We start from the raw sequence: 15625 nt of genomic DNA, 5'->3' as shown, positions 1-15625 counted from the left end.
TGTCTATTTAAAATAAAAATGTAAATACTAGGAGGCAAAAGATTTGAATCGGTGTTTCTTTAAAGAAGATGCACCACAGCCAATAAGCAAATGTAAGGATGCTCGGCACCCCTGGCATCAGGGACCTGCAGACCAGGTATAGAGCACCACTCACTCACCCAAGGCTAGGGAAGCAGAGACAGTGATAGAGAGGATGTGATGACCGTACATGCCAGTCATCCCAGGAGGGATCTACACGTCTAAGGCTAACTTGGAACAATTCTGGAGAATCTGGAACAATTCTGGAGAATCTACTTCAAAGAAAAGTACAAATAACAAAGAGAGCGAGGGTAATTAACTCTGTCAAGGAAGTGAAAGGGGTATGTTCACACAGGCTTGGCAACGCAAATGCTGCAGCCACTTTGGAAAACATTCCAGCAGCTAGCTCCTGGAAGAATGAAACGGAGAGCTCTATCTCACAAAGCAATTAATTATGCTCTTAAAAACAGACTCAAGATTAATAAAAATGTTGTTTTTGTTTTTTTTTTTTTTTTGGTTTGGTTTGTTTTTTTTGAGACAGTTTCTCTGTATAGCCCTGGCTGTCCTGGAACTCACTCTGTAGACCAGGCTAGCCTCGAATTCTCAAACTCAGAAATCTGCCTGCCTCTGCCTCCCAAGTGCTGGGATTAAAGGCGTGCGCCACCACTGCCCAGCTTAGTAGTAAGACCTTTCAAAACAAGGTAAAATGAAGACAAAAGAAAAAAGAATCTATGTATGTGCTTGTGTATGCAAATACTATACTGAAAGTACAAAGTACTACTATTGCAGAATCTCTAGGCTACTTCAAAGCCTAACACATTAGTTCTAATACTACTAATTAAATTATTTGAAGGATGATTTATTTAAAGTTGCTATTTAAATGAGGCATCATCAATCATCTGACCTCTCTACCGCCCTTTCCTCCTCCCTCCCTCGTGTGTGTGTGTGTGTGTGTGTGTGTGTGTGTATGTGTATGCACTCGCGCATACATGCGCACGCACATGCACGTATAACCTATGGCGTCCAATTAGTGTTACCTCTTATTTGTATGTATTTATGGCTGATCCCTTAGGTATCTGGATTCTGGAGGAGAAGGAAGAAGAGGAGGAGAAGGAGGAAGAAGAGGAGACTGGTTCTTGGTCTCTCAGCAGCCTCTGACTGCATACAGCTCTTTGGCTAGGGGTGGGGTCTTGTGAAATCTTCTTCCATCCATGTTGACATGCCAATTGGAAGGCATATCAATTTTAAATTTCGCTTGTTTTGCCTATTTCCTCAAAATTAGAATTCATGGAAATTACCCCTACTTTATCTTTCCAATCTGACAGGTTACAGAATAGTACAGTACCTCACTTATAGTTGATGTGCAACAACACATTTTCAGTTGGTCACCGGGCATTTCATATTTTTCTTTTGTGAACTCATTGAATCAAGTGGACATAAAACATTTAATATTGTTAATATTTTATTTAGTTTATTAATGACATATTTACAATCTAATTCATTGTTTATATGCTTAATTCTATTGAATTGACAAAGCAGTATAGAAGTATGTGTGTATAGTCAATGAACTACATATAGATGTAAAACCTAAATAGGTAAAATATCACTCCTAAGTATTTTATAAGGCAGATCATAATCACTGAGATTCACATAAATGTACTTAAATGAAACATGACATTTCTATATGTCTATATTATTGTCTTTTCATTTTTAAATTTCACAAATCAAAAACAAAAACAAATAAAACAAAAAAACAAGTATTAAAGAAAGGCAAATGCTCAATGGGACAACAGTGATTGATCAACATTTATTTAATCTAAAAAAGCAAAAAATGAATACATCTACTATAGAAGAAAAACCAAGATTACCATAATGATAAAAGTCCCAATTCCTCATTATAAATATATGTACCTTGTGAATTCTTCGCACTAAGACAGACGCAAAAAACCGCAAGGTGATCCTGAGTTCATCAACAAAGGACTCATCGTCTGTCACATCCCTTCAGTTAAGGAACAAAAGCAAACATTCAGAAGTTCTGAGAAATACAGCTTCAACTTGTTGAAACCAAGAAGTTTCCTTTTTAAAAAATTTTTATTTATGCTATTTTTTTTTTTTTGGCAAAGACTCTAACACTGAGCTACATACCCAGCCTGCAAACATTTTGTTTGCATGTTTGTTTTGTCTGTTTGTGGTTCAAAACAGGTTTTCTCTATATAGCTCTGGCTGTTCTGGAACTTGTCCTGTAGACCAGGCAATCCTTGAACTCAGAGATCTACCTGCCTCTGCCTACTGAGTGCTGGGATTAAAGGTGTATACCACTACACCCAGCAAGTTTTCCTGAAATCTTAATGTCCCTACAGGAAGTGTAGCATTTTCTTCATCAAAAACAAGAAAGATTGCCGGGCGGTGGTGGCGCACGCCTTTAATCCCAGCACTTGGGAGGCAGAGGCAGGCGGATTTCTGAGTTCAAGGCCAGCCTGGTCTACAGAGTGAGTTCCAGGACAGGCAGGGCTACACAGAGTAACCCTGTCTCGAAAAACAAAAAACAAAAAACAAAAAAAAAAAAAAAACAAGGAAGACCAGTGTGACAAGGGCTACATCCTGATTTGAAGATGGAGCTGTTACATCTCTAAGCAGAATAAGGAAAAATAAGCATGTCTACTACAACAACTCAGGAGCAGGGCTATTATAGTGTCAGAAGCTACTGAGGAGAAAGCATGCACTTTAGAAATACAACCAGACTTTATGTTCAAAAAGTCTCAATTTGGCAATGAAAGGAGGTGTCTTTTTGAGAAAAAGATTTATTTTACAAAAGATTTCATCAGCAGCTTTGTGTAAATTACAAATACTCCACATTTAAAACATAATCAAGTGTTAAAAAAAAAAAAAGAAAAAGAAACCAGAGCCAGTGAGGTCTCTCAATAGGCAAGGGAGGGCCCGAGCCTCCGGAGTCTCGATGGTGGGCAGGGAGAGAAAGCTGATTATGGCAGGCTGTCCTCTACATACACTATGTGTCTGGCACACGAACGAGTAAGTAAACGTGAAAAAATTACATACATTTTCAGGAAAAATATAGCATGTAAACTGTTGTATTGAATTAGTCTTAACACACTGTGGATGAACTCAAATACTAGGATGTTTTTAAAATATTAGAAAATACAAAATATAACTGAATCAGCACAAAAGTGGGGCACATCATTAGACATCATACTGTCAGATACACATGTTCAACATAATAAACACACAGTGCTCTAAAGAAACATGCATTTACCAAATGGTACAATTCGGACGCCTGACTCTAAATTAGAATTTCATTTTTCCTTTTATAGAACTAGAGTGTTTTCTATGTCAGTCAAGAAACAACACCCATGTTGTTTCCATGTGCACTAAAAAAAAAGCTACTTGGGGGAGAAAAAAAAAACATTATTTTTTTTTTTAGAGATTCTATTGAAATGATTTTTCAATCTCTGTGTGTGTACCTACCTGTTCATGTATGAAATTATATGTCCAGGCATGTCTTCACACATGCACATAGAGATCAGAGGTCAATCTTTCTTGGCAAGAACTTTATGAACTAAGCTATTTCCCCGGTGAAAGTTGTGCTAGAAAATGTTGTTTGCTGGAGGGAGGATTTCCTCCCTCCAACAAGGCCATCAAGATGGCTCAACAGGCAAAGGTGCTCACCGAGCAAGCCTGCTAAGATGAATCCTGATTTCCAGAATCCATGACAAGGCAGAAAGCTGTCCTCTAACATACATACATACACTGTGCATGCACACATGCAAAAACAAATTTTTAATTTTTTCCACTGAATTGTTCCTGACTGAAGTTTCTCTAAACAAAGAAAGTGTGGGCCAAGTTGTCCCCAAACTTTCGATTCTCCTTCCTCTGCCTCCCTCTGCGCAGTGATTCAGGCTTCTTCACTCTGCCCAGTGCACCAATGATTCGTAAGTGAAACCAATTACATCTTTGGTAGTAGGATTAGAAGAAAGTCTACTACCAGTATTTAATGGGAAATAGTTCAAGACACTGCTAAATATCCAATAATGTACAATGTATTTCTCTATAAAAATGATTTGGCTGAAATTGTCACTGAGAAATCCTGATTTACACTGAAAAGGCATCATTAACATGTTTAGCCTAATGGTATTAACCATATTAAGAGGGGGAGTGGGGCTTTCATGGAAAACAAAAACATACCTGTACCACGGATAGACAAAATTTTCCAACACTAATTCAAGAACCTGCACAAGACAATGTTTAAAGAAAAATAATTAACTATAGGAAAATAAACTGTACTACTAAGTGATATATATTAGCACAACCAGTTTCATTAAACCCAATATTTCTCAACAATATGTTTATGTTACCTTTACATAGCTATGAGTATCAATAAGAACATCTGAAGAAAAACACTTGAAAATTATATAATCCAGAAAAGAAGTTTCTCTTAGAATGGCACATATATCTCAAATATCTCCATAATCAACTGTTTCAACAAGAGCCATCAAGATGGCTCAACAGGCAAAGGTGCTCACCAAGCAAGCCTGCTGAGATGAATCCTGATTTCCAGAATCCATGACAAGGCAGAAAGCTGTCCTCTGGCATACATACATACACAATACACTGTGCATGCACACATGCAAAAACAAATTTTTAATTTTTTCCACTGAATTGTTCCTGACTGAAGTTTCTCTAAACAAAGAGCGAAACTAAACAACCAAAAAACAAGTCCCTAAGATTTATACAGGGAATCAAACTCAAGCGTCCATGGTATTTTCTGAAGGGACAATGGTGACTGGAGGGCATAGGCATGAATGGGAATTCTGGGACGCTCCTAATGTCTTTTGTATTTCTTGCTGTAATGACACTTACATGGATACTCATTTTATGAAAACTTTAGCTGTATACTTAAAACCAGTATGTAAGCTAACTGAACAAAACAAACCATACATTGAGTTAAATATTCCATCACTTGTGTCTGAGTGGAGTTGCACAATGTTACTTTAACAAGAAATTGCAGCATTGTGCAGTAACTTAAGAGCAACAAGGAAAAAAACAGCAGAGTGCTAGCTAGTGTTATGTAGACTAGAAATAGTCTAGAGTTGTGTGTGAGATGGGAATCTCAATGGATAAGATCAGGCAGCAGGTAAGCAAGTCTGTGGAGCATCTTCTTAATTAGTGACTGATGTGGGATGGCCCAGCCCACTGGTGGAAGTGTTATTCCTGGATTAGTGGGGCTGGGTTCTAAGAAAGCAGGTTGAGCAAGCTAGGTCCCCTAGCAAGCCAGTAAACAGCACTCCCTCTATCGCCTCTCCATCAGCTCTTGCCTCCTGGTTCCTGACCTGTTTGAGTTCCTGTCCTGACTTCCTTTAATGAAAACTAGTGACATGGAAGTAGAAGGAAGATAACTTTCTTCCCTACTTGCTTTTGGTCCATGTTGTTTCATCACAACAAAAGTAACCCTGACTAAGACACAATGTATCTATCTTTTAAAAATGGTTTACCATTTCCCTCCCTGGCATCAATAACCAACAATGTCCATTCCCTAAGCAGTAAGGCTACAATTATTTGGATTGTTTTAACCATATTATACTTTTTAAATTCTTTCTTATTTTTTTAATTTATTCTTCTCTCCTATATTACATCCCGACAGCAATTTTCCCCCCCGCCCCCCCCCCCCCCCCCCGTCCCTAACCCCTGGATTTTTTTCTAACTAGGCATTAATTATCCTATGGGGAGCAGAGCTCACTAACCCTCAGCTCTCCTCTGGGCTCCACTGCTTGTGTCCTCCTGGGTTTTATTTCCCAGCAACAGATTTTAAATAATCTGAACTTCATCACCCTTTTGAAAAAAAAAATTTTTTTGAGACAAGGTCTCTACATAACCCTTGAAGTCCTGGAACTCACTAAGGAGACCATATAGATATGTTTGCCTCTGCTTCCCAAGTGTACCACCATGCCCAGCATGATTTCTTAAGGATATAAAATACTGGCTAAGAACTAAGCTGGACCTTTTTTTTTTTTTTGTAATGTGTGTCTGTGTGCATGCAGCAGTGGAAGCTAGAGTCATCTTCCGGCATCTTCCGTTTACTCTCTCTCTCTCTTGTTTGGCAGTGCTGGGTCCAGGGCCTTGTGCACGTCTGGCAAACACTTCACCTCTGAGCGACATCCCCAGTAATTCAACTTATTTTTGGAGCCAGAGTCTCTCCTGAACTTAAGAGCTTGCTGTTCTGTCTAGACTGGTGGGATCACCAGCTCCTGGAGCTGTCTGTCTCCACACGCACATCCAATGCAGGGGTTACAAGCACATCTGAGGAGGCGTAGCTTCTACATGGTGCTGGGAATTCAAACACAGATCCTACAACTTACTCTTACACTTCACCCACTGAGTCACTTCCCCAACACACCACTCACCCCGACCCAAATTTTTAAACAAGTTTTACTGATAATCAGATGACAGCTGAAAATCCTATTAAATTTCTCTAACTTCTAATTTATCTTTGAAAATATCAAAGTACCCATTTCATAAGCTATATACAAAAAAAAAAATGTGTGGGTTTTTTTGTTTTTCGTTTTGTTTTGTTTTGCTTTTTGGTTTTTTGAGACAGGGTTTCTCTGTGTAGCCCTGGCTGTCCTGGAACTCACTCTGTAGACCAGGCTGGCCTCGAACTCAGAAATCTGTCTGTCTCTGCCTCCCAAGTGCTGGGATTAAAGGCATGTGCCACCACTGCCTGGCAAAATGTGTCTTTTTTAACAAAGAGCCTGATGTACAATAAGCACATCAGTAAATGAGAGCTACTAAAATGGTATGACGTCACTGCTGCCACCCCTGGCACTTTACTCTCCCTCCCGCTTGCTAAATATGCCCTGCCAACCTCTTCCTCTTGGGTCCTTCCCCACACCACCAGTCTGGCAACTGTTCTATCCTCCTTTTCACGGCATCTCTAACACCTGTGTACCCCCTCCTCCGTATTAATTCTACATTTCCCACCTTCCTCTCCCATCATTGTGCCTGCACGCTACACTTTAATTACCTGTCCATATGTCTACCTCCAACTCTAAATGGAAGTTCTAGCAAACAGGAACCAACTGGATTCATTTCTCTTTTCACCCTCAAGGCCTAATACTCCAGTTCCTATCTCTATCAAGAGCGTAAAACAATTTTGAACATGGGACCTAGTATCCATCAATACCAATATATGTGAGGTGTTCTAGTTTGCTTTCTGTTGCTGTGGTAAAACACTGACAAAAACTCACCTAGGGTATTTCGTCTTACACTTTACAGTTCATCAGGAGGGAAGCCAATGCAGGAATCTGGAGGCAGGAGCTAGAGCAAAGGCCATGCAGTGCTTTGCTAAGCCTGCTTTCCTATACAACCTAGGTCCACCTGTCCAGGGTGGCAGCACATAATGTAAGCTGGGCCCTCCCACATCAATCATTATCAAGAAAATGACTCACCCCATCCTGCAGTTTAGTCTGAGGAAGGCAAATCATCAAGTGAGGTTCCCTCTTCCCTGATGACTCTAGTTTCTCTCAAGCTGACAGAATCTAACCAGTACATTTGTTTTTTTTTCATTTTCTGTAATGAATGAAGTGTCTAAAATCTCTAGTAGCTACATTTTTCAAAAAGTAAAAATAAATCGATAAAATTGTTTTATTTAATGTAGTATATCCAAACTATCATCATTTTACCATTTAATCAATATAACAGAGACATTTCACATCTTTTTCTAAGCCCTCAATATCTAGTATGTATGTACTTATAGGCATATGTATGAGTATGTGTATGTGTGTATGTATAGCCCATCTTAGATTGTACTGGGACATTTCAAGTGTTTACTGACAGCTACATGTAGTAGTGGCTGCAGTAACGATAGCATAATAAATATCTCCCCAGTGCTAGGAATGCAGGCTCTTGTACATGATATACAGATATACTACCACCGAATTCCATCCCCAGCTCCAGACAGCACAGTCAGTTTTAAATCATCAAATCAAAGAAACAGAAAAAGCCTAAGAAGCCACAAAATTGTTGCAGCTTACATTTAGACAACAATGCACATAAACTGAGATAAAGGACCATAAAGCAGGGTTTGGCTGCAGGGTTCAGTTGCCAGGTGCTATTCTTAAGCTAATTAGCATTCAATGTAATTCAGTACACATCTATCATCTGTCACTGGTCAACTGTCTATGTGACTCTAAATCCATTGAAAAGAGTGAGATACCCACACCCCACCTTCAAGGACTTGACTAATATCTTAGATGCAAGAAAAAGATATGTCATTTAAAACAAATAAGTAAATATGGAAGAAATCAAAGTAAAAATGTTGTGACTAGAATAGGACACAAACTTTCTAGTGACCATTCCCCCACTCCCCATTCTATACTCTAGGTTAGTGTCAAAACTATGGTCATAGTTCATTAAGACACATGCCCATAGGAGTCCAATGTCTCTTTACAAATGGTTATTTCCCTATCATAAGGATAGCTGTTCCTGCAGCATTAAGTAAATAAACAAAAATTTTTCCCGACTAAAATGTCTATGTAAATTTGAGATTTAAGTGTAATTTGGAATAGCTTAGTATTCAAGGTTATTTTATTTTGTAATAATTATCTAGCAAGAATTCATTAGGTAATATACATTAAGATGTGGGTTTTGTATGTTCTGTGTTTGTTTGTTTTTTGTTGTTTAAGACAGGTGCCGGGAGCTAGAGAGATGGTTCGGCAGTTAAGAACACTGACTGCTCTTCCAGAGGTCCTGAGTTCAATTCCCACAAACCACATGGTGGCTCACAACCATCTGTAATGGGATCCAATGCCCTCTTCTGGTGTGTCTAAGGACAGCTACAGTGTACTCATATAAATAAAAGTCTTAAAATTTAAAAAAAAAAAAAAAAATAGGTTCTGTAACTCAGGCTGGCCTAGAACTTACAATGTACCCCTGGCAGGCCTCAAACTCATGATCCTGCTACCTTGGTTTCCCAAGTGCCAGAACTGTACGAATGCACCACCATGCCTACCTTAATAAGATAGATGTATCATGATTAAATTTTCCAATAAAATATCTGAAAAAAATTTTGTTGATATTCAACATTTTTATTTGTATATGTAATCATAAGCCAAATAATATTTCAGTCAACACAGATGGCATATTTAAAAGTGAGCCCACAAGACTATAAATGTTCCCACATCCTGGGTGTTTGGGAGGGTCACAGCTGTTATAGGACAATGTTTGCTAGCTTGTTTGTGGCATCCAGGTATAAATGACTGTGCTGCTAGTTACAGCACATACAATTATGCATAGCATATGACACTTGATAATAAGTATGTTACAAGTTTATGAATTTACTATGTCATGTCATACTTTTTATCTATGGCATACTACATTTTATAGTACGTTTGTATATTTTTATATGTTTAGATCTGTGCTGGTTAGTTTTAACTGTCAGCTTATATAACCCATAATCACCTGGGAATAAAGTCTCAAATAGAAATTATGTACATTAGGCTGGACACACACACACACACAAAATGAATGTCTTAGTTGATAACTGATATAGTGAACCCAGGGCACTATGGGCAACACCATTCTCTAGTCAGGAGTGGGGTGTCTCACTTTTTCAGTAACACTTGGGGTCACATAGGCAGTTGACCAATGATAGTTGTGTGTTGGATTACACTGAAAACTAATTAGTGTAAGAATAGTGTAAAGGAGGAAACAGGTGGGAGCAGGCAAGCAAGGACCCACTCGCTACTCTCACTCTGCTCTTGACTCCGATGTGATGCTTTAAGTTCCTACCCTGACCTTCTTGCAATAATGGACTAGAACATGAAATTGTAAGCTAAATAAACCCTTACCTCTCCTAAGCTATTTTTTGTCAGGACATTTTATCACAGCAGCATAAATTAAATTACAACAATACTGTACTTTACATTTTAGAGTTTACTCCTATTTATTTAAAAAAAAAAAAAATTTCTGTAAAACAATGAATATGCCGTGTTGGGTCAGCAACAGCTTCAGAGAACTCATCTTTTAGATCCCTTGACTGCATCAAGAGGCCCCATGCAGTGATGAAGTTAGCACCTAAGCTTGCTCATTCTGTGATGCTCTCACAGGGACAAAACTGCCCGGCTTTCAGGACACAGTCCCACCCTTAAGGAACACATGCTCACATTTGGTAACATTAATTAAATGACTTACCTCTGAGAGAGATGCATCAACCTTGGAAGAAACTTTCAGGTCTAGCCAGGGCTGATAGTTTTCAAGAAGCAAGGAAGGCCTAAAGTAAATCAAATAACCAAATCACTTTTAATAAAATACATTATAATAAAATGTAAGCATTAGGTAAATCAATTGAACTTGACTTACAGAACCAAAATAAAAGAGGAAGGAGAGAGCCAACTCCACAAGCTGTCCTCTGACCTCCAAACATCCGCCATGGAGACACACACACACACACACACACACACACACACACCCGACATGCACAATTAAAAAGTAAAAAGTATAGCTTACCTATGTCGTTTGCATTTCACTTTACCACAAACAGCACAGCTATGTCCTTGTGGGAATAACTCCTGAAGTCCTAATTGCTAAAAAAATGAAAGAAAAGAAAGATTAGCTTTTAGTTCCCATAATACCTGTACTTCAAAGAATCAGTTTTTCAGCAGCTTTGTTACACTCCATGCAAGCATTCAAAGGACTTGGTTCAGTGTTTTAACACTGAAACTATTATTTATAATAAGTACCCACTAGTGGATGCAAAATACTCTTCCAGAGGTCCTGAGTTCAATTCCCACAAACCACATGGTGGCTCACAACCATCTGTAATGGGATTGGATGCCCTCTTCTGGTGTGTCTACGATATACAGGTTACACCAGGCGTGGCTCGGAGGTTCAGTGGGAGAGAATTTCCTATCATGTCCAATGGCATGGGTTCAGTGACTCCCACCAGAAGAAAATATAAGAGTGGGAACCAAAACCAAAGGCTCTCTCAGCAGGCATGGAGGTACATGCCTATAATTCCTGCTCTCAGGACACAGAGCCAGGAGGATCTAGAATTTAAGTCCCATGAGACTCTGTATTTAACAAAACAACAAACCACCTTCTTCACTTAAAATTAAAGTCAAATGGCATGATCACTTACAAAAAAATTAATCTACTGTATCTTGTACTACAAAAACAAGGAAAAAACAGTATTTTCCATTTCTTCCAAAGATTAGCTTCAATGAGGGGGAAGACATGTGGTAAATCCTTTTTTTTTTTTTTCGAGACAGGGTTTCTCTGTGTAGCCCTGGCTGTGCTGGAACTCACTCTGTAGACCAGGCTGGACTTGAACTCAGAAATCCGCCTGCCTCTGCCTCCCAAGTGCTGGGATTAAAGGCGTGCGCCACCACCGCCCGGCCAAACATGTGGTAAATCCTAAGGCCCTGTCAACCAAATATGGCCCAGAGTTCTGTGTTTCCTCTACATTAAAATACCACAAACCTAAAACGAAGAACTGTATCAACTTAAAGAACCATAATTTATGATTTAAAAACAGCCCACTAAGGGCTGGGAAAACAGCCAGTACCAGGCCCTACGTTTCATCGGGAGTGGGGGTGTGGGGGGTAGTTATTTCATTCAATCCTGACCTGCAAACAGAATTTTTTAAAAATCAGAATTTTGCCTTACAGAGAGAGTTAATATATTATTACCACTATTAAATTTCAGAAATACAAAGTGCTTTAGTTAAGCAAATTGCCTAATTAGTTTTGTTTTCTCATATGCACTTAAGAGATGTACAGAGTTGGAGGGTTGGGGTAGCTCAGTGGTTTGTGCAGGTACAGACACTGGGTTCAGTCCTCAGCATGTGACCACTCACCCCCAATACCTGCACGTGAAAGTAATGGGGTTGGATTATTATTTAACCCAGAATTCCTTAAATGTCTGTGTTACAGAATTATCTGAAAAGATTTAACAATACTATTTACAGAATAGTAGCCTAGAACTTTCTAGCCAAAATCTGAGAATAAGGTCCAGCAATCCAGCTTTGAAAACCTCTGTACTAAATTAATGGCCTTTGTGGAACATGTACCTAAGGGACAAGCTCACATGGTGAACTGCAACTTTCTGAGGAGATCGTAGTTTCCTTTTGCACTTGTTATTAGAACTGTAAACCTTAGAAGTAGGACTAAAGGTGCAGCTCAGTGGGAAATTACACACAAGGGCCTGGACTCAATCCTCAAATTAAAATAAGTATCTATATATTTATACAAGCATATACAGGTAAATACACATAATGTACATTTAATGTAAATTTCCTCCTAGTCCATTACAGGATGATGGTAAGTCGATCTTTAAAACTGCTGCTTTACAATATGTTGTTAGTAACAAATATTAAACAGCATAGAGTCACATAAACTGACTTTTAAAAATAAAAGTCACAGGGCTGGAGAGAGGGTCCGGCAGTAAGTATGCTGGCTGCTTTACCTAAAGACTGAAGCTCAGAAGATCTGCATCTACAGTGAGCAGATCACAACTGACTGCAACTCCAACTCCCTTCTGGCCTTCAGGGGTACTGCATACTGTAAGGTATGCTCACAGACATAGACCTATACATATAAATTAAAAATGTTTAAGTTAAAAATTAAAAAAAAAATTACCTTGGGTTTGTATTTTATTGTGAAGAATATATTTGGTAAGAGGGAATCAGGTCCTAATGAACAGTAGAATGTCACAACTCCAGCAACAAATGACCAGAAGATCATTAAGACATGAAGATACCTTAGAAAAAATAAAAATGATCAGAACCAAAGAAATCTATAACATTAAAAGCTATCTCTTCATTGATCTACCAAATATTTATTAAGAACCTATTAATCAAGATCAATTTGTTTGTTTTGTTTTTTTGAGACAGGGTTTCTCTGTATAGCCCTGGCTGTCCTGGAACTCACTCTGTAGACCAGGCTGGCCTTGAACTCAGAAATCCGCCTGCCTCTGCCTCCCAAGTGCTGGGATTAAAGGCGTGCACCACCACCGGCCAGCAAGATCAATTTTTCTAATCAGTGAACTTTCTGTAATGTATTTGTTAGATATAATATAAATGAAATATATATTAACAAATATATAATTTCATTTAATATAGGAGGAGAGTAAGTTCAATGTTTTATAATTTCATTTCTATGTTGTTATATTTAAGTAGTCTGAGTCCATTCTTCCCCACATTCCACCAAAATTCTTATTATCGTTAAAATAAAAATTAATTTTCCTAAGTGGCTACTTTGTGTTAGTGTTAGGCTATGGGGATATATCAAAGAATGTCACCATCACGGTCCCCAGTGACACAGAGAACAGTCTGGCAGTGATAGTGAGTAAATGAGAATAACAATGAGAACATGTGTTTGGTATTATGACAGAGAACTCAATAGCTATAAAAAACTTAATGAATGGACAGGAAAACCAACAGACAAAGGTAGGGGAGAGAAACGAGGGACTGGGAAAAGAGGGGAATTCAAACTCGAGAGCTTTCCACAATGGAGAGGTTTAGGACACTTGCTTCTTCAGAGGACCCAGGTTTGATTCCTGGCACCTACATAATGGTTGATAACCATCCATAACTGCAGTTCCAGGGGATCTGAGGCCCTCTGAATCAGATCAGAATCAGGAGAGCTTCTGGCCTCCACAGGCACCAGGCATGCAGGCAAAATACTCATACATACAAAGTAAAATAACTGAATCTAAAAAATAATTTTTAAAAATATGGCCCCCGAGAGGAATCTGAAGGGGCATGTGGCCAAATTAGATACTGCATCATACAATGTGCAATATTAAGGTATCTCAAAACAGCCATGATACTGCAGATAGCAATCCCCTCACACAGTTCAAATTCCAATGAGCACAGTGTGTTTATTAATTGTGAACAACTGTATGAAACATAAGCCTTACTATTAGCTCTCCAGTCCAGAAGCCACAATATACAGATGACCAGTCGCATCACTTCTATTAATAACTCATTGCTCACACACAACAGCAAAACATGGAGCTGTGTTACCTCCTTGTTCCCAATAACAAGCTATGTGACAGTTTATACAAATGGATAATTTCAAGAGGAAACTGTCTCACAAGCATGAAAGTGAAACATGGAAATAAGCAGCAACAATGCTAGAAGTGAAATTCAAACAAAAGGAAACACAATTACAAAGGAAGTGTGTCCGTGTGGGAATCTGGACAGAGGTGATGCTCAAAGCCAACCATTGGACTGAGCACAGGGACCTCAATGGAGGAGTTAGAGAAAGGACTGAAGGAGCTGAAGGGGTTTGCAACCCCATAGGAAGAACAACAATGTCAACTAACCAGACCACCCAGAGCTCCCAGGGACTAAAACACCAACCAAGGAGTACACATGGAGGAACCCATGGCTCCAGCCGCATATGTAGCAGAGGATGGCCTTGTCAGGCATCAATGGGAGGAGAGGCTCTTGGTCCTGTGAAGGCTTGATGCCCCAGCATAGGGGAATGCAAAGGCGGGGAGTCAGGAGTGGGTGGGTGGGTGGGAAACACCCTCATAGAAGCAGGCAGAGGGGGGAATAGGAGAGGGGATTTCGGGGGGCGGGGGGAGTGGGAAAGGGGATAACATTTGAAATGTAAATAAAGAAAATATCCTATTTTTAAAAAAAGAAAAAAAAAGATTCAGCCGGGCGGTGGTGGCGCACGCCTTTAGTCCCAGCACTTGGGAGGCAGAGGCAGGCGGATTTCTGAGTTCGAGGCTAGCCTGGTCTACAGAGTGAGTTCCAGGACAGCCAGGGCTATACAGAGAAACCCTGTCTCGAAAAAAAAAAAAAAAGAAAGAAAGAAAGAAAGAAAAGAAAAAGAAAAGAAAAGAAAAAAAAGATTCTAGATATGGGGGACTGAAGATGGAAGTCAGTTGGCAATAGTACATAATCTAGGCATGCCTTTGATCCCAGCATTTGGGAAATGAAAGTCATCTTTAGCCAGCCTGGGCTCAAACAGTGACAGGAATATTAATAACAAAGGGTGAAAACATCTCTAAGTGATTTTTTTTTGGCAAAAATCTTTACATTTAAGGAAATGTTTGGCAGGCGGTGGTGGCGCACACCTTTAATCCCGGCACTTGGGAGGCAGAGGGCAGGTGGATTTCTGAGTTCGAGGCCAGCCTGGTCTACAGAGTGAGTTCCAGGACAGCCCCAGCTATAAAGAGAAACCCTGTCTTGAAAAACAAAACAAAACAAAAAAAAGGAAATGTTTTATGGCAGTAAATGAAAAACTGAAAATCAGTCCAGATTTAGAAGCTTGGCATTTAGATGCACAGAAGATACTCCATATACTAAATTCAAATTACTCTCTATTATACATTTTTTTACAAAGAAATAAATAAGAAAATGAACTATGTGAACTAGAAACTGGGGTGCACTCAGTCTTATCCCCTCTCGATAGTGCTCTGAAGCTCTAATGGCTGACAGCTACGTCTCCTCAAAAGAAAAATGGCAGTGAGAAGAGAATGAAGTTACACTGTACAGAAGACACAGGAAAGGAAGAATGAAGTCACACTCAGAGGATACAGGAGAAGAAGAGAATGAAGTCACACTCAGAGGACACAGGAGAAG

At 39.2% G+C, this 15625-nt stretch overlaps 1 protein-coding gene across 5 annotated transcripts in view; it reads right to left on the bottom strand.

Annotated features, from left to right (window-relative positions):
- The window catches only part of Snx14 (sorting nexin 14), a 99221-nt gene that overhangs the window by 65078 nt on the left and 18518 nt on the right, over positions 1-15625 (bottom strand). For 4 of the 5 annotated variants that reach the window (XM_028756191.1, XM_028756192.1, XM_028756190.1 and 1 more), the window contains exons 2-6: positions 12666-12786; positions 10537-10613; positions 10222-10300; positions 4219-4262; positions 1930-2017 (exon numbers count right to left, since the gene is read on the bottom strand). In XM_028756191.1, the coding sequence (XP_028612024.1) occupies positions 1930-2017; positions 4219-4262; positions 10222-10300; positions 10537-10613; positions 12666-12786 (409 nt within the window). Of the gene's footprint in view, positions 1-1363; positions 1460-1929; positions 2018-4218; positions 4263-10221; positions 10301-10536; positions 10614-12665; positions 12787-15625 lie in introns of those variants that run through there. The other variant, XM_028756193.1, reaches the window with a different exon arrangement.

This window comes from Grammomys surdaster, unplaced genomic scaffold (assembly GCF_004785775.1).
Source record: "Grammomys surdaster isolate TR1022 unplaced genomic scaffold, NIH_TR_1.0 126113, whole genome shotgun sequence".
Classification (NCBI taxonomy): domain Eukaryota; kingdom Metazoa; phylum Chordata; class Mammalia; order Rodentia; family Muridae; genus Grammomys; species Grammomys surdaster.
The sequence above is the reverse complement of the archived record's forward strand: the minus strand, read 5'-3'. Positions and strand labels throughout refer to the sequence as shown.